This window comes from Calidris pugnax, unplaced genomic scaffold (assembly GCF_001431845.1).
Source record: "Calidris pugnax isolate Ruff unplaced genomic scaffold, ASM143184v1 scaffold211, whole genome shotgun sequence".
Classification (NCBI taxonomy): domain Eukaryota; kingdom Metazoa; phylum Chordata; class Aves; order Charadriiformes; family Scolopacidae; genus Calidris; species Calidris pugnax.
In genome coordinates, this window is record NW_015091083.1 from 3388498 (window position 1) to 3412528 (window position 24031).

Consider the following 24031-nt stretch of genomic DNA (forward strand, 5'->3'; position numbering starts at 1 on the left):
TAAAAGTTGAGGTACTTGCCAATCATAAAACGAAAGTAATTAAAATTCTGGGCAATATACTACATAGTATTATCTAGTCCTTACAATTTCTGGAATGATTTTTGTACTTTATCAACGAAACCTATTGGGTCGTGCTTGCATTTCACAGTGAGAGCAAAACATTGCACCCACTCCACTAAGCCCTTGTACAATATTTACATGTTTTCTTTAACTCCTGGTGTGTGATTGTTTAGTTATGTCCCATATAAACACTGCAAAGGCCGCTGCCTTGAGGCCTGCGAGAATTTGCTCAGTAAACGTTTAGCGCAACTGTATGTGTTGATTCTTTTCCAGTGTGCAATTTGCATCACCAACCATCATCAAACAAAGCTGTCTTACTTTTTTTTTTTTTTTAAAAAAAAGCATTTTCCATGCTCATTTGTCTACCAGTCAGGGGTGAAAATGGCATACCTGCACTTTGTCATTTTGAAATAAACACTTTCTGTTGTACCCCCAATGTACTCCTGTATTTGTGAGCCAGAAGGATAAATCCTGCAGCATCCAGAGCATCCCCATCCCCGCGGTAAGTACCAGCCGTACGTACCCTGAGCCGGGGATCGGCTTGTGCAGGTGACGAGTGAGAAGTTACGAAGAGTTGGAAGCAATGCCTTCCTTCTAGATTCACAATCCACTGCCAAAGATGGCTTTTCCTTGGGGTTTGGTGGGGTTTTTGGGGGGGTTTGGTTTTTTTTTTTCAGATTAATACCAAAGCATTCACTGAGGGAGGAAGCCGCTTTGGACTTTTCATTAAAATCGGCACGTTTATAGGTTTCTTCTGCACAATCCTGCTATGAAGTAGAGGCAGCGGGGCAGCACGCGGGCCGGGGGTCCCACCACGGCTGGAAAGGGACGGGGGAGGCCGCAGGGGTGGAAGAGGCGCTCCGGGGAGGCTGCAGCTGCGGGAGGGGAAGCCCATGGCGACCACGGCTGTGCAAAAGAAGCCCCGCAAGCGACCGCAGCGGACTTGGCGGGGGGGGTCCCGGTGGGGCAAGCTGGACTACCTGAGGCGGCAGGGGGCCAGGCCCCGCGGGCGGGTAACGGCGGCTGAGGAGGGGGGCGGCGGCGCCCCCCGCCTGCTCGTGAGCGGTTCTGCCCCGCGGAGGCCGCTGTAGCGCCGCGTTGCCCACGGCGACCGGCTGGGCGGTGCTGGGGCGGCCCCACCGAGCAGAGGGAAGAAGACGCTTTGGAATTTTCATTAAAATTGGCACGTTTATAGGTTTCTTCTGCACAATTCTGCTGTGAAGTAGTGTCAGCGGGGCAAGATGCGGGCCGGGGGTCCCACCACGGCTGGAAGGGGACGGGGGAGGCCGCAGGGGTGGAAGAGGCGCTCCGGGGAGGCTGCAGCTGCGGGAGGGGAAGCCCATGGCGACCACGGCTGTGCAAAAGAAGCCCCGCAAGCGACCGCAGCGGACTTGGCGGGGGGGGTCCCGGTGGGGCAAGCTGGACTACCTGAGGCGGCAGGGGGCCAGGCCCCGCGGGCGGGTAACGGCGGCTGAGGAGGGGGGCGGCGGCGCCCCCCGCCTGCTCGTGAGCGGTTCTGCCCCGCGGAGGCCGCTGTAGCGCCGCGTTGCCCACGGCGACCGGCTGGGCGGTGCTGGGGCGGCCCCACCGAGGGGGCCCGGCGCCGTGAGGGCCGCGGGGCTTACCCCAAGCCCGGCCCGGCTGCCGCGATCTGCGGGGGCTGCGGGATGGGGGCGGGGAGCGTCACTGCACCGCGGCGACCGTCCCTCCTCCCGGGGCGGAGGGTGGGGGGCGAAACGGAGGCGGCAGCCGGGTACGAGGGGAAACTTGGCTTGAAACTCCCTCCCCCGCCGCCGAGGGACCGGGAGGGGGAGGCCGCAAGGCGCCGTCCCCGCACCTTGCTTTGCTCGCCCGGGGCAAGCGGAGAAAGTTTGTCGGTGTGGGCGAGCGGCGGGCGGGCGGGCGCTGCCGCAGTGTGTGCGCTGAGGCGAGGCGGGCGGCCGGCTCGGAGGGGGTGTTCCTGCCTCCCCCGGTGCCGGAGCCTCGGCTCGGGGGGAGAGAGGCAGCGAGCGAGCGGCGGCTGCTGCCAGAGGCGGGGGGGGGTACATGCATCCGATAATCTTCTTCTCCAAAATGGATTTTAGTCAGAGCAATTTGTTCGGATACATAGAAGACCTGCAGGAACTAACTATTATAGAGAGGCCAGTCCGCAGGAGCCTGAAGGTATATACTTCAAAATAGAACGATGCATTAAAAAAACCATTTGGAATTGTGTCTGTTTTATTTTCTACAGTTGTGGGTTTTTTTGGTTTGTTTTGTTTTTTCTTACAGCACCGGGATACTAAAAAAATGTTTTCAGTCATTTTGCAATAAAGTATCAAATTATATATAGCATGGGCTTAATATTTTCAGTGTAAACTGGCAACCCCCCCCCTAATTTAGGTCTTTAGATTAATTTATATGTGACTTGTTTATACTTGAAGTGATTAATAGTGATAGTGTCTGACATAGAGCTGCACTTCTATTACATTTCATCTTTTCCTTCTGAGAGATTTATTGGATTGAATTTGAAATGTTGGCTGGAGATTTCAAGGATTAAATTTAAATTACCCATGGAACTATCCCTGGATATGTGGGGAGGAAAGGGGTTGTTTTAAGAAGATTAAAATTATGAAATAGTAAAGCATTGTAGACTCATAATCTCTATTTCATGCTTGACAGACACCAGAAGAAATAGAAAGATTGACAGTTGATGAAGAACTCAGTGATATTGAAAGAGCTGTTTATCTACTCAGGTATTTCCTAAAATATTACTGTGAAATGTTGCTGACCGTCATGCTTACATACAGCTTTTTTACAGCTTTACTCTTCACTCCTTCTATTTTCTGTCTTTCGGTAGCAGTTTTTTGCTTTCTACTCTGTAAAACATATAGGCGAGATAAAAATAGGCACTATTTTGTTTTTGTTTTTTAAATGCATGGTATAGGATGCTTGTGTATATGTATAAACATTTCTGAGTTTCTAATATGGCCCTCACCAATACTGAGTTGTACTTCATCTTCTTTTTCCCCTGCAGTTGATTTTTCAAGATTCCCTGAGTGTTAACATTAATAACACCAATCATTCAGTGACTTTGTATTCACTCTAAGGCGTGAGCAGTTACCACAGTCTGATAACAGAGCTGTTTCAGCATACTGTGTGTGCTTGGGCTTTCAGAAGAGAAAACTTGAGAGATTAGTTTTATAGTCCTTAGCAAATACTGTAGAAGACACTATATCAATACTTCCCTGTGCTGTGGTTTTTCATTTTACCTCCTTCTTCTTGTTCTTTGAAGTATTTGCAGCTACTTGAACAACTTAAATTTTGATAGTTTAAAATGCAGATCTTTCAACTACTGTGTAAGTCATTTTTGAGAGTACGAATGTTCTGAGGGATTTTGATTTGAATATGCATTTTTAAACAATGCCTAGTAATTGGAGAACCAGCTGCAGCTCCCTCTGAGTTTCCTTATTCTGCTATTTTAAGTGCTCTTCTAGTCTGTCTGGCCTCAATGTTTATAGGACATATTCTCAGTGCCTTAATTTTCTTTTTTTGGGGCATGTGGCATGATTTTTAGGTAAACATTGTTGTCCACTGATGCTACATTTGATGCTAACTTTTATTTATTTTTTTTAATGCTGAACTTTATTAAATAGTGAATTTTAAAACCTGCTTTGCTGATAGTTCCTGTAATCAAAGCAGTCTGTTGACTCTAGGGAAATACAGGGGAAACTGTTTGCATGTGGTGCATATCATTGCAAAGGATGCATATCAATTCTGGTTTTTACCTCAGAGCAATCGGCACAGTTGACTTTTTTTTTTTCTTTCCCTGTGTGGCTTCAAATTTCTTTGCTCTTTTCCCAATTAAAGATCATGTTTCCAGCAGTATGTCTTTATTGGATCATTGCCTTGTTAAAGGGTAAAAGGTTCCACTTCGTATCTTTCATCTTACTAATTGCTTTTCAACCTGGCCTTGAACTTCTCCTGACATCTTCATCTGCTTTCGCTCTACGGGAGCAGCTGTTCTGGGCACATAATATTCCTTTCCTTGTGATGAAGTTTTCATTTTTTGTCTCTGCATTGTCCTCATTGCTGAAAGCTAGCTTCATCTCTGCTTGGTAAGCTTTTTGTAAGGCAATCACTTGCTGTGATTGTCCAGGTATGTTAATACAATAATCCAGTGGAAGCTTTTACTATTAAATAGTATATTGTCTTCCCTGTGCTGATTGGAGTATAAGCAAGCAGAGTTGAAAAGCTGCCTGTAACACAAGTAGTATCTTTTATATAATGTACAAAAGTATGTATTTTTGGCTTGACTGGCATTTTTTTAATCTATTATAATACAATACCTCTGCCTGTTCCTGTTTGACAGTAATGTCAGTCTGGTCTTTTCATGCCTCATTTTCTCATGCGTTATTTGCTGTCCTTCAGGTTGTCCCTTATGTGGGACTCTCCTTGATGTTATTCTTTTCTGAACATCTCCCTATAAAAATTGCTTTGATAAGACTGAAGTGATTTGTTAATGATGTCTGTGTTGCACTCCATTTGGAAAGGATGATGCTATCTCCATATATATTAAAAAAATATGCAAGAACAAGAATGAAAAGCAAATCTCTTGCCTTAAGTATCTACAAATAGTATCAAAATACTTCATAGTGTGTCACATTGTCTTTTAAATTATCACATATTTATGTAACCCTAATCTACAAGTTGGGGACTTTTAATTTACCAAGGAGGATATCTTTAGTGTTGCTTGTATAGTACAATGGAGCTGACTAATACTGAGTGAAACCTTTGTATGATGCAGCAAAGCTAATGCTTAGTGATTATGTTCTGTGAAAGTCCAAAAAGAGTCCTCACATTTTAATGGCTCTCATTCTGAACAAAACAGCCCAACCATTTCCTTCTCTTCTTGTGTCCTTCTTTCCCTCCAAAACCAGTCCCCAATGTCTCCTCCCCACCCTTGCACTTGGGGACTCCAGTCTGCTGATAATGCAGTTGTTGTATGTTTAGTAGTTAAATCACTCCTTGATTTGGCTCATCATGTTGATGCACAAACAGTTGTGGAAGAAAAAGGAAAGGACTCAGTACCTCTCCTGGTGGCCGGAGTCACTTCAATATGGTATAAGCATGGGTGAGCTTCAGTTTTAAGTCACTGTTGCACAGAGTACTCAGTTTTAATTAGGTAACATTCTGCAATTAGACTGAGCAAGTTCTAATTTAATAAGAGTGCAGTAGCGAATTGGGCTGTCATTTGTTGTACTGTCAATTAACCTTGACTCTGGTTGAGGAACTGGGCTTCCTTAGACCAGGTTGTCAGGGATGTTTATGAACTTGCCATGGAAATCAAATGGATTTAGGTACCTAAAGAGGGAGAAGCATCTGAGTGTCTAGGATCTGTATTTTAGAGCTTCAGCCTGAGTGCTTGGGAGTTTCTGGAGGGTCTAACTGGAACTGCTGAAGGGTTGTATTCTGACTGCGTTTTACCTGTTGCTGGCCCAACAGAACAACCAGGAGAACAAAATAGCTATGTACATCTCAACCATGGCAGCGTCAAGATTGATGACATCGTAAAACCATCAGCAGATTAAGAGAGGCTGCCAGACTTCGCACTGATGCGACTGAATAGTTTGCATTCCACTTCAGGGCATCTTGACCTCAACCACGACAGTGACAATAAGCAGCTCAGTGACAATAGTTTTAATTCCTGCTATCAACTTTTGCCTGGAGTCTTAGTTTCCATGCTTGCTGATGTTTGATTGATGTTATTACTGATTTTTATTTGTCTTACTGTAGCTCACCCTTTTATGGCATACAGTCAACAGCAAAATCAATATTTTTTGCCTGGTGTGCAGCTGGTTTGGATACAAGGGTGCTTACTGGCATAAACACTGTAGAGTGGTTTGTTTTCTGAGGACTTTTCTGGTAGATTTCCCTAGGGATTTTACATTGTTGTGTGTACTGTGTTATTTGGTATTCATCTACTTTTTGTTTATTTGTGCCTGCTTAGTGTTAAAGCTTACAGGCCTTGACATTTCTATCATACTCAAAATAACAGGGTAATAATGAATTATCAAGGTGGAAGATTGAAGTATTCACCCCTTTGGGAACATACTGTACTTTGGTTTTGGAGTGATCCTATCTGTCAGTTTAGAAAACAACACAATCCTCCTCCAACACATTTAGCAGAGTTTCTGAAGACACAATAGATACTTTATCTAGATTGGAAAGAATTCAATGCCTATAAATTTAGCATGTCTTAAAAAAAAAACCGAAACAGTTGTCCTTTATTGTAGCCATCTTTGATTAGCTAGGGTATTCTAAAGCTCTAAACATCTTAACACAGTACGTGTTGTCAATTGTAACTGTCAAAGCCACTACTATTTAAAAGATTGTTTAATTTTCCTTCTAGTTTTTAGTCTGCATTGTGTTTGTTTTGGAGATTTTTCTTTTCTCTGTAGGTTCAGGCAATTCATGTTTGAATTTAAGTGAAAGCTTTCATTTAAATGTAACTTTAGGAGCTGATTTTCTAATAAAAATATATCTTTTTTTTTGAGTGTTACATAATCATGAAAACTGGCTACTCTATTCTGATTTTATAGTTTCTGGATTTATGGTCCTGATGCTAGTATACTGAAAGATCCAGCTGTCACGCTAAGCACATTGCAATGAGACTGGCAAACTCTGAATGCTAACATAAAGAGTATTTCTTCAACCTTCTTTTAGTCCCTGTCTTCTATTTTGTAAATTACAACTGAAAATTTATGAAAGTTTCATTCCTGATCCACTTAGTTGGATGCATAAATTAGTTGCTTGACCGTGACTCTGTTAGACAAGTAAATTGATGTGTATGAAATCGATTCTTTCACCTTGAAGTGAAAGGTGTACCTATAGTCTTCTGAAATGATGCTGTCACATACTTTTATTATTTTGGATTTGTGCAAATACTTCTGTTGATTGTATTTGCTGAGTTGAAACTACAACTGAGGAAAGGGAAACAGCTGTAAAGATACAGAGCAGAGTTAATATAGTGATCTGAGAAACCTTAAAAAAAAAAAAAGAAAAATCTTTATTTCAGTTTTGTCGCTCAGGCCACAGTCAGTGCAGGCAGATGGCAGTGCCAGTCCTCTCCCTGTTCTACTGCTTGTGCTACGTTTGCCCTTGTGCTTGCATAGCACAGTGGGGAATTTATCTGAGGCAAACCAGGAAAATAATGGTTAATGTTAAAACATCAACTGTGTAATCCAGGGCTTAGAGCACCTTAAAACAGAGTTGTGCCAGCACAAAGGAATTGGGTAGCAGCGTGGGAACAGTGCTCAGGAGTGGGTGAAATGGCTTTGAGACTTAGCACCACGTTTGGCTGGCTTATGGTTTTTGTAAAGCTAAGGTTTCCTGGTGTGTAGTTTCACAGTGAAGTTAAGCTGAATGAAGCTCCTTCTGTATCAGACAGAGGAGCTCTTCTCTCCTTTCCTTACATGACTGCATGTTACTGATAACTGTTGTGAGCCAGCGTTCATGGTATTGCAGCCATGCAGCCTTGGTCAGATTAGGGAATCTATACTAATTTTAACAAATGTTTCAGGTACTTGCTTCCAACAAAATGTGCAATTGCATGACTGCTGGCACTACCATAAGCGGGAGTGTGAGTAGAGAAGTCGCAGCTGGTAGATCACTCCTATCAATAGCAGAACAGATTTAGTTTGTGTTACGCTAATCTTGAATTTATACTTTGAATCTGTGAAGTCAAGTACTGGTTGAATGATGAGAGAGTATGAAGTATCCGCTGTAGTGTATTTAATGAGACTTTAATGGACTTCTGGAAGTCTACGTGACAGCTGCGATAAGTGAGATGGGTGGTGTCTCTTCCTTATGCATTGTCAAACTCTCCTCTGGAGATGTCAGTAATATTTATGTTTCAGAGCATCTTTGTGCATGACATAATAAGGTGAAACTAGGTAGCTGTGTGGATGCTTCTTTTTTTTTTTTTTTTTTTTAATAGTAAACACAATTGAAAGAACTGTGGGTTTTCATACCTTCTAAAAATTGTTCTGTTGCCCTGGGGAAACCTTACCATGCTCTCCTAGAAAAGATCTGCATAGCAATATACAACTAAATATTTACAATGTCTCTTTCTTTCTACATGACAAACCACATACAGGAATAGCATGTTGCCCAGCAGGAGATTGAGTTTGTTTTGTTTTTGTTTAGTTGAGTACTGGCATTTAATAAATAACTTTGACAGCTGCACAGTTCATTTTGAGATGGCACACGATTAATGTGTAAGTATAATAATTCTCCTTTATGCCACCTTCCTGAGGAAGCTCCCAAGTGTTTATAACAACATTTTGTACATGTAAGGAAGGAGCTTTTATCCTCATGCTTGCTCAATATTACTAATTTGTGTTTGTATCCTTTGCCTGAGATAATAGTATTCTGCTAGTTTATGTCAGGACCTGGAGATGCAGGCAATGGAAATTGCATGAGGATGTAGATGGGAAAATGTAGTGTTTTGTGTTAGAATATATCAAAGGTATAAAGGCCTGAAAGAGTAAGTCAAGCTGCCCATTTATGGTGAGTCTCATAACACTTTCCTACGATGGTGCCCTGTAGTAGGATGTCACGTGCTAATGACTGAAACAAGTTCCTGGCAGATTTTCTTGCAAACTCCTGGTGTTTGGAGGACTGCTTTGCTGTAGGCATAGGGAGCCCTTCACATGTCATAGTGTCATGCACTCTGACTCGGATTCATTTGTTGCTGGCAGGGAGAAGCAGCAGTTCATACTGGTCCAGCTACTCTTATCTTAAAAGCAGTAGTAGACACTTCGTTTTGTGAGTGTTGGGATAGTAGCCTGCACCATTACCTGTCCCAAAATCCTGAGTACTCTGAGACTCTTCAGAATAATGATTCTTAGTGCTGATACGCTACATATTTTTACATTCATACTTTTAGATACTCCTCTGAATCTCCACAAAGCGAGGCAGGTAACACTCCCTTACGTATTGGTTGCCACTGCTGCACTTTGTAAACTTGGTGTAAATGGAAGTTATTTTACTGAGGTGAAATTCTGATCATAATTTAAGGACGTCAGGGACTACGACTGTAGGCTTGGGCCTGTGTCTGCGCCTCACTTGATGTGCTGAATAATGTGGAAAGAGACAAGAAATAGCTTCACTGAGATTTAAAATTAATCCTGTTCTCTGGGGTATACTTGTAGAACTGTTTTATTTAGCTATTTTTAGAGTTAACTTTCATAATCTTAATGTTTTTGTCTTTGTTCCACCAGCTGGTAGTCAAAATGCCAAAACTGTGGTAAAGTGACTCTGGATCTTTGTCAAGCCTCAGAGCCCAAAGTTTCATGTCACAGGAAAGAAACCAGGGTTATTTCATCTGTTAAACAGAAATTTTTACACTGGGAAAACAGGATGGGAATGTAGGCAGTTCTTGAGACTAAGGAATTTGAGGAGATCTCCGTTATTCATTGAGAAGTTCTCCTGCCTCAGTAGGGGTGTCTTATTTAATCTTTAAGGGGCAGCTTTTTGTATAGGAAAAGTTCTCTTTAGGCCTTGAAGACAAACTGAGTGGGGAATTGCAAGTGATTTCTATTGTGAGGATTTCTATTGACATAGCCTGGCAAAAAAAAATTTATGCCTAAATGACCAGCTGTTTAAATTATACACAGTTATAGGACTGTGCCTGAAAAAGAAGGTCAGTTCAGATTCCAAAACTGATGCCACAAGTGGCATTTCTCGCCAAAGACAGAGTTATGTCCTCAGGGAAAGATTTTTAAAATTAGGCTAGTGATGCAAAAGGAGCAAGAACCTTTTCATTTGCACATGATAGTGATGGGATACATAACTGATTTGTTCTTGAAGCTCACACTTTGAGAATTAACGTGTCACTGGCATTTGTACATCTTGATTCCTACCTTGCTCCCCGCAATGTATTGTTGCCGTCCCGTGTCAGGATCTTTCCAGGCTGAACAGCAACAGTATCCTCTGCAGGCTTTGAAAATAAGGGTTCTCAAACTCTTATGCCTCAGTCTGTTAAAGCTAGTTTTTCATCACATTCACTGCAGTTTTTGGAGTTGCTTCTCTCTCCATGAATGACCTTGCTGGTCTCATGGAGACACTTGTTGACGAGATGGAGTTGTTTCCCATTGAATGTTAATTCCCTATAGCCTGTCAGATGAACACTCCTATCTACAGAAGAAAAATGTCTTTCTGCTTTATGAGTCATAATAAAACAGAATGAGAAAAGAGACAAAAAACACTTGGAAACTTCTGTTAAGTCTCTTAGATACGTGCTTTATTGCTGCTGGCTGGTACTTTTATACAAGCAGGAAAATGTGCCAGGTATTTCATATCCATGTTACTATTTGAGTGGACTCTTGTTGATGCAGGTATTCTTACTTAAAGTCTACCTCTTTGCTTCCTTTGCATGCAAATAAATGTTGCCAGATAATTCTTTTTGCAAAGCATTACCCTACGAGGGGTTAATGTTAGGGCATAAAAATATCGGGCTCTGGATATATTCCTCCGTATCTTGGTAGCGGTTGTTTGAGGAACAGTTTTCTTTATTCTGTGTTGTTGCGTGGCTGTAGGTGCTGAGAATGTGTACAACTCTGCTGTGAAGATTAGCTGAGTCATTCCTTGTCAGTCGTATCAATTCACAGCAGGACAGAGGGGAATTGCTCTGCTTTCTTGAACTTGTTTCTGACGGTAGTTAACATCCTGCCCATCTACTCCTCATGTATTACACCCTTTATTTACAGAAACACACTGAACTGTTTGATTTTTAGTCCCAGCGTAATTCTCTGTAATTCCTACTTTCCTGTTCTTCCACTGTTCTTTACTATAGCATAAGAAAGTCAGATTCAGGCTGTGTGTAAGCAGGGATAGATGAACTGACATAAATGGAATTGAGTCATTTTAAGTGTGTATGAATCCAAGCTGAGTATAATAACTAGGGATCTTGTTTTATTGACTTTATCTACCTAGAGTAGCCAGGAAGGTATTTGATAATCTTCAGACACTATTTTTTTTTTAACTTACATTTTTTCTAAGACTATATAAATAAAAGTGACTGGAATCACCAAGTCAAAATAATGTATAATGATGAAGAAAGACTGAAGCCTCAAAGAGCATAGTCTTACATTCTTACATTGGGAAAAAACCCCAATTTATCCATTCCTCTTGTCCTTATTGATTTTTCAATAATCATTCAGTTTAAGAGAATTTTTCTGGCTTTGCAAATAAGTCAGTATAGACATTTTTTACCGAAGGCATTTTTCTCATAGATTTTTGAAGTTAAGTCTTCCACTTGATGGTGAAAAAAAAAATAGGACTTTTTTTTTTTCTTTCCCTAGTGTATCTTAAATCAAAATGATAGAACTTGGTTTTATTTTTTCAAAGGGCAGTCCACTGTAACTTTGAATAAAATTACGACAGGATTTTCTGTGGCGGTCCAGGAGCAGGAGGAAGGGTAAAAGTGGAACATCTTGTAGCCCCTGTTTTTTCACTTATGAGAATAGCTTTACGTAAAAACTGTTAATTATGTCCCTGTTGTTTTTTTCTTTTTGCACATGAGAATAGCTTTGTATACAAATTGTCAGTTATGCTGCTAATAAAAAGCTTTGAGTCTACCTTTCTTGAGTAAAACAGTGAATTAATTTGGGTGGGTATCAATTAGTTTTCCCCCCTGATGACTATTGTTGAACAACAAAGAACAACATTAAGCACTGGAGCCATCAGTTTATTCTAAGATGGAATAGTTGTTCAAAGCCGCTTGTATAACTCCAACACATTTCTCTTTACCAGCTGGAGAAGAGCAGGAAAGTTGGATTCAAGCTGAGTCGAAGCATTGATAACTCAATTGACATAAACAGAGCTGCACAGTAGGAGAGGTGCTGTTGCACTCAGTAATGCCAATACAGTTTATTTGCAAGGGATTATGTCTGCAAAATGGGATGATTTACTGTTTGCCTGTGCTGCATGAGAAGCGCAGCTGACCAGTTTGTGGTCTGACTTCCCAAAGTAGTATATATTCTTCTTCCTACCCCCCCTCCTTTTTCCTTTTTCCTTTTTCCTTTTTCCTTTTTCCTTTTTCCTTTTTCCTTTTTCCTTTTTCCTTTTTCCTTTTTCCTTTTTCCTTTTTCCTCCTAGTGAAATTGCTTGGTAACTTCGGTTACCAAGAATCTATTGAGAAGGCTAGACTAGGGACAGTAAGGAAATGCTTTAAAAATGCTAACTATGTTTTTGTTGTAAGTATGAATTGGTCGTATTGTCTGTGACAGAATAAACATATGTAAAAGAGAAATGAACGGGATCTGCTTTAATATACATATTTACATGGTAATATTACTTGCTTTGTTGTGCAGACCTTGAGATAAAAATGCTGGCTTTCAACGGAGAAACAGAAAAGATGCCATTTTCACTGCTGAAATTGTAACTGAGCTTTTTGAGGGGGAGGAGGATTTATGTCCATATTAAATAGCAAAACATGAGTCACAGACTCATTGCTGCTTGCACCAAAATTCTTCTGTTATGAACAGTTAATCTCCTTTATGTAATTTCATTTTAAAGCTCAGGATTAGGGTACCTGTTTTCCTGCCATTCTGAGAGCTAGAAGTTATTTAGGATATAGTCTTCAGGGCAAGATTTATGTATATTTTTGCTTTTTACAACTTCAATAAGTGCTAACTGCTAAATCAATAGAGAAAAGAATGATGGCTACTTAAAAGTAACCTGCTGCTTTAGTACAGTTTTTAACCCAAGAGTATGTCTATTTCCTCTTATCACCATGTAAGGCCAAATGTAAGTGCATTTTAAGGATTGCTTGTAACTTGTTTTGAACCTTGCATACTTGTATTACACACACAAAAGATATTTGTACCATGAGTTTGGTACATGGTATGGAAAAACCAACTCTTAATCAGCCCTTAATCTGTCCCTCCTACTTGAAGGCAACGTGTTAGAGAGTAGATAGATCAAGAAAATGAATATCCAGATCTTCGTATCTTTCTTACTTATTCCCAATTCTGAAGGCTTTAAGTACTTACTTCATCACTATAGCTGAGGGTTTACCTTGAGCTCGTTAGCTTCAGGAGACTACACACTTAATAGCAATTGAGTTAGTTTGTGTGACAAGACTATGTTGGCCCTGTGATGCTCACGCAGAACTTTGGAGTTCTGGATGCACTGAAATAACTGACATTCTGAGCACTGTGCGCTGTTCTTAAGGTAAATTCTATCTGTAGATATCCAACTGCATGGATACCATACCAGATGCATAATCAAAGTATTATTAATGAAAATAATAAATTGTTTTAATATTCCACAATGAGTTTAGACTAGAAATTTACTGCCCCACACCTTTTAGTGACAGTTAATTCTGTTCCTTTTCAGTGACCAACAATCCAAAGGTGAGGGGGGAGGTGGTGTGTAAATGTTATTGTATCAATGGTTGCCTTACTGTAATTTTCATTTTTCCATGTTACCTTTGCTTCCATAGATGGATATTGTTACTAACGTAGTAAACAAATAAGGCAGATATTCTGGTGGTTAACACTGGTATGCTGTGAAGGATCTATGCAGTTGAGCATATTTGACATGCATTCAAAGGAAAGAGATATTCTTTTCTTCCAGAGATGACTCTGAACTAATTTTAGGAAATGTGGGTGGAATTACTGGTAAATGCTTTATTTATTCTTTCCATTGCAGAATGTCAAACTCTTTTTGGGATAATTGTACCATTAGAAATAATTTAAAATATGAGTATGTGAGGAAAAAATAGTCTAACAAAAGGCTTTTTAAGATCATTGTAGTAATTTTGAAGGTAGGGAACATTATTGGGGTTATAATTACTTAAACCTAGTTTGGTAGGCAGGAGGATCCTGATAGTGTGCTTGTAATGACTTTAACAGGAATATAAATACAAATGAATTCTCCTTATATATAATACTCATTTTTATCTGCTCTTTGAAATTATTTTTCCAGAGAGCTGGAAATTTGCAAGACTTGTGTCATCACTTCAGTTTTGTTTATTATGTTAATTGCATTACCTTTGATTATCTGTCCACTCCAAGCTGTATACCATCAATGGAACAAATCTCAGATATTTCTGAGACATGACTTTCACTCTTTCTTCACTTTAATTAAGTAGCTGAATTGCATTCTGCTTTCCAAAGTGAACATTAATCAAGTAAAGCACTTTTTTGTTTGACACAACGTGAATCAGCAACAGCTTGGAATTGAAGTAATTTTTAGTTACTTGCATGTTTACCTCAGAAAGCTGAATTTGATGTATGGTTGCTTCTGATGGATGAGGAAACGACACTAGAGTTGGCTGACACTGTGTTGCTGATGCGTATAACTGCTTCAGTCTCAAGGAGATGCTCAATACTACTTGAAAATATTTGAATAATGAACAAAAGGCGAATAAGCAAGGCTTTCCAATTCTGATCTGTCTAAAAGCTAGCTTATATGAGGAGTAAATTCACAGTTTTGTGTTTGTTTTCTAATTATTCTTTTTCCCTTGAGTCCCCAGGCCCTTTGAGTATGACAGCAATAATTTGATAGAAATTTAGTGTTAACTGGTTGAAGTTAACACTAAAGATCACAATCTCATTTTCTTTGTTGCGAAAATAGAGCTGCTTCTACAGCTAAAGTTTCAAAAGAATTTCTAAAATTTCACATGTACTTTTCAGTGTTCACAATTTTACTCCCATGGTTTTCAAACTGAAACATTAATTCAGCTTAGATTATTGTATATTATATCAACTTAAATCCTATAGATATATAGATATATTTCTATCCCTACAGATATGTAGATATATTTCTCTTGCATATTGGGGGAAATGCTGTGAGCAATAGCTTCAAACCCTTGGGTTCAGTGTCTGTATCCTTTTTTATTTTTCTTTTCTTGGCAGTTTTTCATTCATTCACTGTCCTTACATTCATTCTGTACTCAGTGTGCTTTAGAATATCTCTACTTGTCTTTTGCGTTTTCTTTTGATCCGTTCTGTATAATTTTGAAAATGGAAGGTCAACTCATGTACAAAGTATGTTTTAGTGTACCGTTTGTCTATTTTAGAGTGGTTGATGCAGTTGTTCTGGATCTTAAAAGCCTATTCTAAAAAGTCTGAATGTTTTGGAAGATGTCTCAAAAGTCCTGCTTGTACTGTAAGTCTTAGAAGGTTATGGTTATTTCAGTCTTTTACCATGGTGTTCAATATAAAACAAACTCTTAAAACAGTCTTTTCTGTGTAGTATGAAGCAATGCAAATACAAAGAAATAGACCAGTAACGCTTGCTTTCCTGATCTTTGATGTGCTTTTCCTAATGGTATGCAGAGGAGTTCCTAATGGAATTAGTAGAGCATAGTTCAGTTTTAAATGACTCATAGCAAGGGTTGAGGTGAAGGGAAGTGCTATTTTTTTGTTATGAGCAGTCAATAAATCTTGAAAAGATAGACAATTTTTTTTTTTTTTGACCTGCTAATCTGTAAAGGAGAGGTTGAAATGTACAGATAGTGCTTTCTGGATCAAGAATCCTTAAATAATTTCTGAGAAGACTTCCACAACTATTGAAATAGAGTTGTTATGAAAAAAAAAAAGAATTGGTACAAGATGGAATATGTTATCATCCGAAAGGATGAGAATGCATGATAGAAATACACGCAGATAAGTAATAACATGGGAGCTTTTCAATCTATTGTTTATAATGCCTCACACTTATAAGACCCATGAGCTGAAGAAGACTAAGTAGATTTTAATACTTGTTAGGTCATTTGAAGTGTTCATCTCCTTCATGCCACAAATAGCTACCCTTGTGGATGAAATACACTGATACAAAAAATTAAGACTGGAGAATTAAAAGAGATCTTGTGTCTAATTTAGACTATAAGATAAATTTAGGTCTCCAGAAGTAATTTGCCCTTCTAGAATTTGGTTAGCATCTGTGACTTTTTATTCTCTCACTTTCTGTGTAGAATAATTACTGGCCTTGTACTTTTTCAGAAAAATTAAGCATGCTGTGAAAAGACAGATCTTGTTGATAGTGAAAAATTATAAATTCTGAATGAATGAGGACTGGGCAGAAGAGAAAATAATATCAGCTACTGGCTCATTTTTGTTGTATCATCTAGGAACTGGAAATTGCATTATCTTGATCTTGGGGTGAAAAGACTGGTTTTACTTTTCTAATTTAGACTCAAAATAAAAAACCCCAAGATGAATTCTACTCAGAGACCATAAAAATGCAGTAGGTGTTATAAGTCATCTAAGGAAGAGGAAACACTTATCTTGTAGGAGATAGTAATTGTGATACTAGGATAATATTTGGGAGGAAAAATGTGTTCCTTTTGAGGCACTTCTTATATTCTTCAAACTTTTCTTAAAATTCAAAGGAGAAAAGCTCAGTATTTTTCTTCATAGTAATTACTGTCTAACCTCACAGAAACTGATGATATCAGGAAGATGAAATTGTGTCATCATAGTATATTTGTTTTGGCTCAGGAACAGAAAGAAGTATTTGTATGAATTGGAAATCCTTTCTCTGTTTCGCAGTTGTTCAGTAAGCAAACACAAATAAGAAACTTCAGTTCACCATACTCATCCTGGTAGACAAGGTTACTATGAATACAAATTAGTGTTCAGCTAAATCTGGGTTTTCCACTCATAGTGTAATTGCACTAGAATTCCCGTGTGTAATGGTATGTGTTCAGATACGTACTAAGAGAGGTTAATTTCTTCTTTTTTAATATATAGATTATGTAGACATTATTCAGATGTGCAGTAAAATAACCACAGGCACATATATTTGAAGTGGAAGATCAGGATGAGAAAGTGGTTTTGAAAATGAGATTTTAATAGAAAAGGGTTACAATGTCAGTTGCAAGGAGATGTTCATAGGGTGATATCAAGACTTCTGACTTCTTGAAAATTATATTAATCAGGAGTTACATTTCCAGATTCATTTTATTCGATCTTATTTTCAGCAAAACTATAGAAGCCTAAAAATACAAGTGTGGTTTTTTTTATTTGCTCTGGCTAGACAGATAACGGGAGGAGGGAAGGGTTAAAAGGCAGAAGCTGCTTAATGCTTCTTCGGCCCTGTCACAATCTTGAACTTAGGTACAGTTTGATTTATATCCCTGTTCTTGAATCTTGCATGTTATCATAAATTTTATATATGTGAAGGCTTGCATAGATAAATGTTACAGTGTATTAGTACATACATAAGAAGGCCATTGGTTTCTAGGACAATTTAAATAAGCTTTGCAGCTATTGCATATGGTGCCCAGCTGACTGTGATCTTCAGAAGGTTTTCTGACAGACAAGAAAGTTTTCACTTTCAGCTTAGGAGCCCCAATATTGTATTTTAATACATAAGATTGGGTTATTATATATAAAATAGTTATTATGATACATAGAGCTATAATGATGTATATGTGTGTCTAAATGAGTAATTTTTTTTTTGAGAAGGAACTCTTTTTTTTTTTTTTTTTTTTTTAAGCAGTTACTGTACAATGCCAGAAATTTAAGAAGTTTGATACATCAGGTATTTGTTTTTAAAAATATACCCCAAATATGTCATGTATCTTTACAATACCAAATCTTAGGGCAAATTGTCAGATAAAACATAATTTTTATTTCCAGGTACCTTTTTTTTTTTTGTCATTTGAGACATGGTAGAGGGTAATGTACAAAGAATTTTATACAGCACTTATATGGTCTATAAAGTCTCCTATGTAATGTACAGTCTCAAGGCTGTGTTAAGATTTGTACAGCTCAAGCTTCTCAGTCTCTGCTCCACTGAAGGAAGTTATCTTAATGAAAAGACAGATCTTTCCTTGGCCTGGGTCTAATATACTTATTACCAGCATATGTCAAATATATAACAGGAGTATCTGAACATCTAATTTATGTTTACAGAAGTGTACAGAAAATGTGAGCATATGTAACATAAACGTAAAGTTACTGCTTTACACCGGTGTTAAGAAAGCATTGTACTTTTACAGAAAATACCAGGTTGTATTTTACCAAAGGACTATTCACCTTGAAATGAAATGAAAATTGGTCTTAAAATCATTCAATATTTGTGATTTCAAGACATTTTTACTGTCTAGAATTTTTCCCCTTTATTTTATCAAAGCCCTAAAATTGTACAAAGTTAAAAAATATAACTTGTAAAATGTTAGTTTTTACTTAGCAAGGGTAGTATGTAGAAAGCAATTTAATAAATTTTAAGTCTGCATCTCCCTGTCTGCATAGGACAGATCCCTATATAAAAATCTTCACAATAAAAGCAAAGAAGATTCTCTAAGAAAGTCTTACGGGCCAAACACTTTAATGTTATGTACAGAAATATTTATCTGAATTTCTTGTTTGCCTTGGCAACCAGTATATTGTGCAGGAGAACAGGAAACCTGGAAGGAGAATTGCTATTGAATCATTATTCTTTAGGCTAAATCCTATCAGATACTGAGCTTTTCTATCAATGGGAAATTAAGTTTAGGATTTATGAATCACAGTCACAGAATAGTTTAGGTGGTTGGGGACCTCTGGAGGTCATTTGGTCCAATGCCCTGCTCAAAGCAGGGCTGACTTGCAAGTCTAATGTAGTTTAGTGTTAGATCAGGTTGCTCAAGACGTTGTCCAGATGAGTTCTGAATATCTCCAAGGATCCCCCAACCTCTGGACATGGACAAGGAAACATCCTTTTTCAATGTTTGACAATGTTCTTTGTGAATTTCTTTTTTCCTAATACCTTATTAGTTATTGAATACTTTATTAATTTTTTTTATTGTGTTGTTCTAATCCCTCATTCATTGAAGTTTGCTAAATTTTTACTTCTGTTTTCAACCAATGCGGATTTAGACCAGCAGAGAACGTTTTGGAATCTTGTACTGAAAATAGTATCACTTATGGGGTGTTGAGTTAACACTGTAATCCGCTGCATCCATACATCAGAACTTCTAGGTTTGTAAAATAAGTTATGCAAAGCACAGACTCCAGTGGTTGGTTCAACAAGGGCTATTTAGCGAATCAATGTTGCGGAACTTGGTAAGAGTTTGCCACAGTGTTAAAGGAAAGTCAGTTCATAAACACAGTGCTTTAGGTACAGCTTGGGTAAACATTGTGCCTCAGTCATCTTTACAGTATTATATTCTGCTCCTGTTGCCGTGTTTTTCAGGCTAGTGCAAATGAAGGAGAGAGAGACGTAAACCGGTCTCCTCCTTTTCAAAACTCCTTTGTGGTAATATACTCTTGGGGAACATTCAGTGACTAATCTTCTTTCTTCATGCTGTAGAAGGAGCTGTAGTCCTGCATTCCCTTTCCAGATACAATTTTTTCTAATTGAGTACCCAGGGACTTTTAAAACTTTTTTGTTTTTATTTTGCAGAATCTGGGTTTTAAAATGCTTTTAAAATTAAACTCAAATTGGATTTTTAAGCATCTACTTTAATTAGTGTTTTTTTTAAATATAAGAAATCTTATTGTCTGCCCTGAGCTTGCTAAAAGCTTGCAAACCTGGAAACACCTGTCCTGAATATGAGAACCATAGTATAGTTGTGGTGGGAAAGGACCTCTGGAGATCCATCTAGTTCACCTCCCTGCTCAAAACAGTGTCAATTAGAACAATATGTTTATGGTCTTGTTCTGAACTCAGGATTTTGAATCCTAAGGATGGAGACCTCACCACCTGTCGGGGCAATTAATTCCAGTGTTTGAGCACTCTGACATTGATGAACTTTTTTTCTGGGATTTAAGTGAAGTTTCCTGTATATTCAGCTTGTGCCTGCTGCCTCTTATCCTGTTACTGGGCACCACTGGGAAGAATCTGCCTCACGTCAGATTTTAGACATATTCAATAAGGTGCCCAAGCTTTATCTTCTTGAGACTAAATATCCCTGTTCTACAAGCTTCTGCTCAAATATTAGGTGCTGTAATCCCTCAATCATTTTAGTGGTCCTTCAGTGGACTCACTCCCGTCTGTCTATGAGTTTCTTGTGCTGAAAAGAACGATTGCTTCCCTTGAGCTGCTGGTGCTGCTCTTCCTAGTGCAGCCCAGGATGCTGTCAGCTGCCTTTGCTACAAGGACACATTGCTGGCTCCTGGAGAGTTTGGTGTCCATTGGAACCTCCAGGTCCTTTCCTGCCAAGCTGCTTTGCAGTTGGCTGGCCCCCAGCTTGTTCTTGTGCGTGGGGTTATTGCTCCGCAGCTGCAGGACTTTCATTTCCCACTGTTCAACTTCATAAAATCCCTTTTGGTTTGTTTCTCCAGCTTGTTGAGGAAGCAAAATCGTCTGGTCTAGCAACCCCTCCTCCTGGTTTTGTGTCATCTGCATACTACCTGAGGGTGCATTCTGTCCCGTCATCCCATTAATGAAAACATTAAACAGTATTGCCTCCCATGTAGACCTCTGAGGTAAACCACTGGTGGCTGGCTACCTTGCTATTGATCACAACCCTTTATGCTTCACAGCTCAGCCAGCTTTCACCCACATCACTTTCCATTTATCTACTTTGTACTTCCTGGATTTATCTCTGAGGATATTATGGGAGATGAAGTCAAAAGCCTTGCTAAAGTTAAACAACTTCCACCATCCAGGCCAGTCACCTTATTGTAGAAGCGTGTCAAGTTTGTTGGTCTGGCACGATTTGCATTTTCACAAATCCAGGCTTGACTACTCCCAGACACTCTTTTGCCCTTTTCATATTTGTAAATGGTTTCTAGGAGGATTTTCTCCAGTCTCGGGGAATCCCAGATATAATGTAAACTTCGTTTTTATGAAAGTAGAAAAAAACCAAGTAAAACCAAATGCAGGGGCTAGAGAGAGAGCCCTAGTGCTACCTTGAGATTAAGAAGTACCAGCTCTTGAGTGAGCCCTGTAGCCAGACCAGCTCTGGTACCACCGGCTGGCAGCCAGCAGCTGGTGTTGCAGTAGGTATTAGAAGTGTTCAGGCACGAGAGCTTTCCCCCCTGGGTGAGGATTCCCACCACTGGAAAGTCACTGGGATCTCCTGTAGGATGAGCTCAGAAGATGAGTCCTGAAGTTTTATATTTAAATGATATTATCTAGGTGGATTTTTTGCTAGCACTAAAGAGGTTGAGCTAAATTGCTTCTAAGTATAGGGCTCTGCCGAGTTCTTCCCTAGTTGTCACTGTTAATAAAGGAATAGAACCTTCATTGCATTGAGCTCACTGTGACTCTAAAGAAAGGATTTAGCATTTATTCTAATGTATTTATTAGTACAAAAATGTCTAAATCTGAGCATTTAGCAATAATTCACTATAATCCTGTAGTCTTTAATATATAAAGAAAATCTATGGTGCAGCTTCTTTGGTAGAAATAGAAGAAAAATCTTCCGCAGTTGGAAAATTACAGGCTGTGTAGGTGTTGAAATGCCTCCTGCTTCACATTCTTAATTGGCAGCAAGCCAGATACTGAGCATTTCTGGTTTAAAGGGAAACACTCCACTTTTCTTTACATTTCTGACTGATAAAGTTGGTTGGATTTTTTAGCAGTTAGGATTTCTTCCATCATGATACAAAATAAATAAACAAATAAATAAAAATCTGTAGAATAGCTTTTCGTAGTTATTTTGACCTTTTGCGTTATTACTGATAATTCAAAGGTATTCAGTTCTTCCTTGCAGAGTCGTGTTATAAGAAGTTGTGGGCCTCATCCACCCTGTGACCCTTTTCTACTCTGGGGGCTCTGAATTTCTCAGTTCTGCTTTAAAGCTTTGTTGGATTTAGTATGTGATACTCAGAGAAATCTGCCCAAAACAAGAAAGGCTTTAATATTCATGGCTTTACATTCAATGCTACAATGGTTTCGAATAAGCAAAAATATTGGAAGCTGTAAATAGATAAGTTATTAATCATTAATTTAAGTCCATTTTCAGTAGTTGACAGAATACTGTCACTGAGTTCAGAAGTTACCGGGAGAAATGTTGTTATTGAGAGAACTCATGCATGTTTACCAAATTAGATTGCAGTGATGCTAGTATTAAAATCAGTGTGAAAATCTGTACTCTCATCCATTCTTGCTGGTTTTGAATCACATATAAAAGGGCTTTTTAAGAAAATCACAGTAGCTTAATTTAAAATTGAGATGATGTAACATCAGTAGTAGTCTTAACAGAAGATTAAAAAACTAAAAAATACTGATACAATATTTCTCAGTTGGAATGCACACCGTATTTAAAAAAACATGCAGTATTGGATTATTTTACAGTAAATTTTACAAATTATTATATGGTAATTTTCTGTATTTCTAAAGTAATCTGGTTACCAAGAGAAAAAGGTAACCTCTATTCAAAAAATATAAGAAATGGTGATTTTTTTTCTATGCTCTGTCAAGCCTTTTCCTCTTGACTTTGAAATTATGTATCTTAAATTTGTCTTGTTTTCAGCCTGTTGAGGTTTTTTTCGATTAGTATTTTTGTTATAATATTCTGGCATTATGAATGTCAGTGTATTTTTCTTACATCTGTGTTGACCTCCATCCTCAGCTGCTCAACATTTTTGTTTGCTTTTTATTATTGTAAATGCATAGGCATGATGAAGGTTTTGTTGGGGCAGAGGTTTTCCCATGTTATGACCCTTATACAGAGGGATAGTTTGTAGTCAGTGAGTTAGGTGAGTACACACATCTGCAGCATGGGAGCCTCACACAGAAGTAACTAGGATGTGCTACTCTCCACCTTGCAAAGAGGATTTCAATTCCTGCCTTACAGCCTGTACTTAATCTTCCAGAATATGCTGCCTTCTAATGTGGAATATCATCTTTGTGAGAATAGTGAAAATTACTTTTTTTCAAAAGTACACTGAAATTGCAGTTTGGTAAACACGATTAAATTAACGTTGGTGATACCTAATCATTGGGAAATTATAGGGTGTAAATAAAAAAAAAATAAAAATCTTTCCAGTAGGATATTAAAGTATTTGTGCTGGTGTATTTTAGTCTCTGTTGCTTTTAACCAAAGCTTTTACTTTTGCTTCTTGCTTACTATGCAAACATATCCTCATTTTTAAAAACACTTTTTTATGCATTTAACAAAATAGATCTAAGTTGGCCTACTTGACTGTACCTATAATTTCATTTGATCTTCTGAAAGGCATGAATGTTGAGGAAGATGTAGATCATTAATGGAATGTGTAAAGGTCTTTTCAGCTCTAAATGTTGCAGAAAGGCTTTGCATCCGAACTGTGAATTCCCTAATATACTTCAGGGGCAGGAAAAAATTGGAAGGTGGTTTTGCATATCTACTGTCCTGTGACCAGTTTGTGTACCTAGTCCCCTCCATGAGGTCTCTGTTCCACTAAGAAAACTCAGAAAGATGACCGTATGGGGAGTGATATATGGAAGTATTTAAAATTAGTTTTACTATGAATTTCTTTTAAAATTATGTGTATAATCGTATTGCACATCCAATTCTAATGTCACACTAAGAAAAATGCTTGCACGTGTACGGTTGAGCTTTGTGTGCTTATTTAAAAATGAACTGCTTAGCTTTTGGATCAAGTCTGAATTTGTTTAGTGAAATGGATTTTATGCATGTCAACAGGAAAAAGGATGTATTGATGTTTAATTTTGTTTTTAATTTTGGCATCCAGACGTTTTCTGATTCTGTTCTATGGATTTATCTACTTGGTTAGTTTTTGCTTTCATCTCATGCCTTTCTTCATTATTGCCTACTGTTTCCCTCCCATCCTGATTTCCCACCCCCCCCCCCCCCCCCCCCTCCTCCCCGGCGCTGCGGGGCTGCCCTACACCCCTCCCTCCCCTCTCCCCCTCGGAAAACCGCGTTCCCCATATTCGGACCCGCCCTGAGAACCTAGGACCCCCCCCCGGAACCCCAGGACCCACCCAGAAACTTGGGGACCCTTCCCAATTCATGCAACATCCCTCCCCGAATTCCTAGGAACCCCCCCCTGCACCGCCTCCTTCCAAACATCACCCCCTGGATGCCCGGATCCCC

At 38.9% G+C, this 24031-nt stretch overlaps 1 protein-coding gene across 1 annotated transcript in view; it reads left to right on the forward strand.

The window, feature by feature from the left end:
* Positions 1-1808: 1808 nt before the first annotated feature.
* The window catches only part of PPP4R4 (protein phosphatase 4, regulatory subunit 4), a 74065-nt gene continuing 51842 nt past the window's right edge, over positions 1809-24031 (forward strand). Inside the window, exons 1-2 of the mRNA XM_014957652.1 lie at positions 1809-2223; positions 2722-2795. Coding sequence (XP_014813138.1) covers positions 2107-2223; positions 2722-2795 — 191 coding nt within the window. The 5' untranslated portion in view covers positions 1809-2106. The remainder of the gene's footprint in view (positions 2224-2721; positions 2796-24031) is intronic.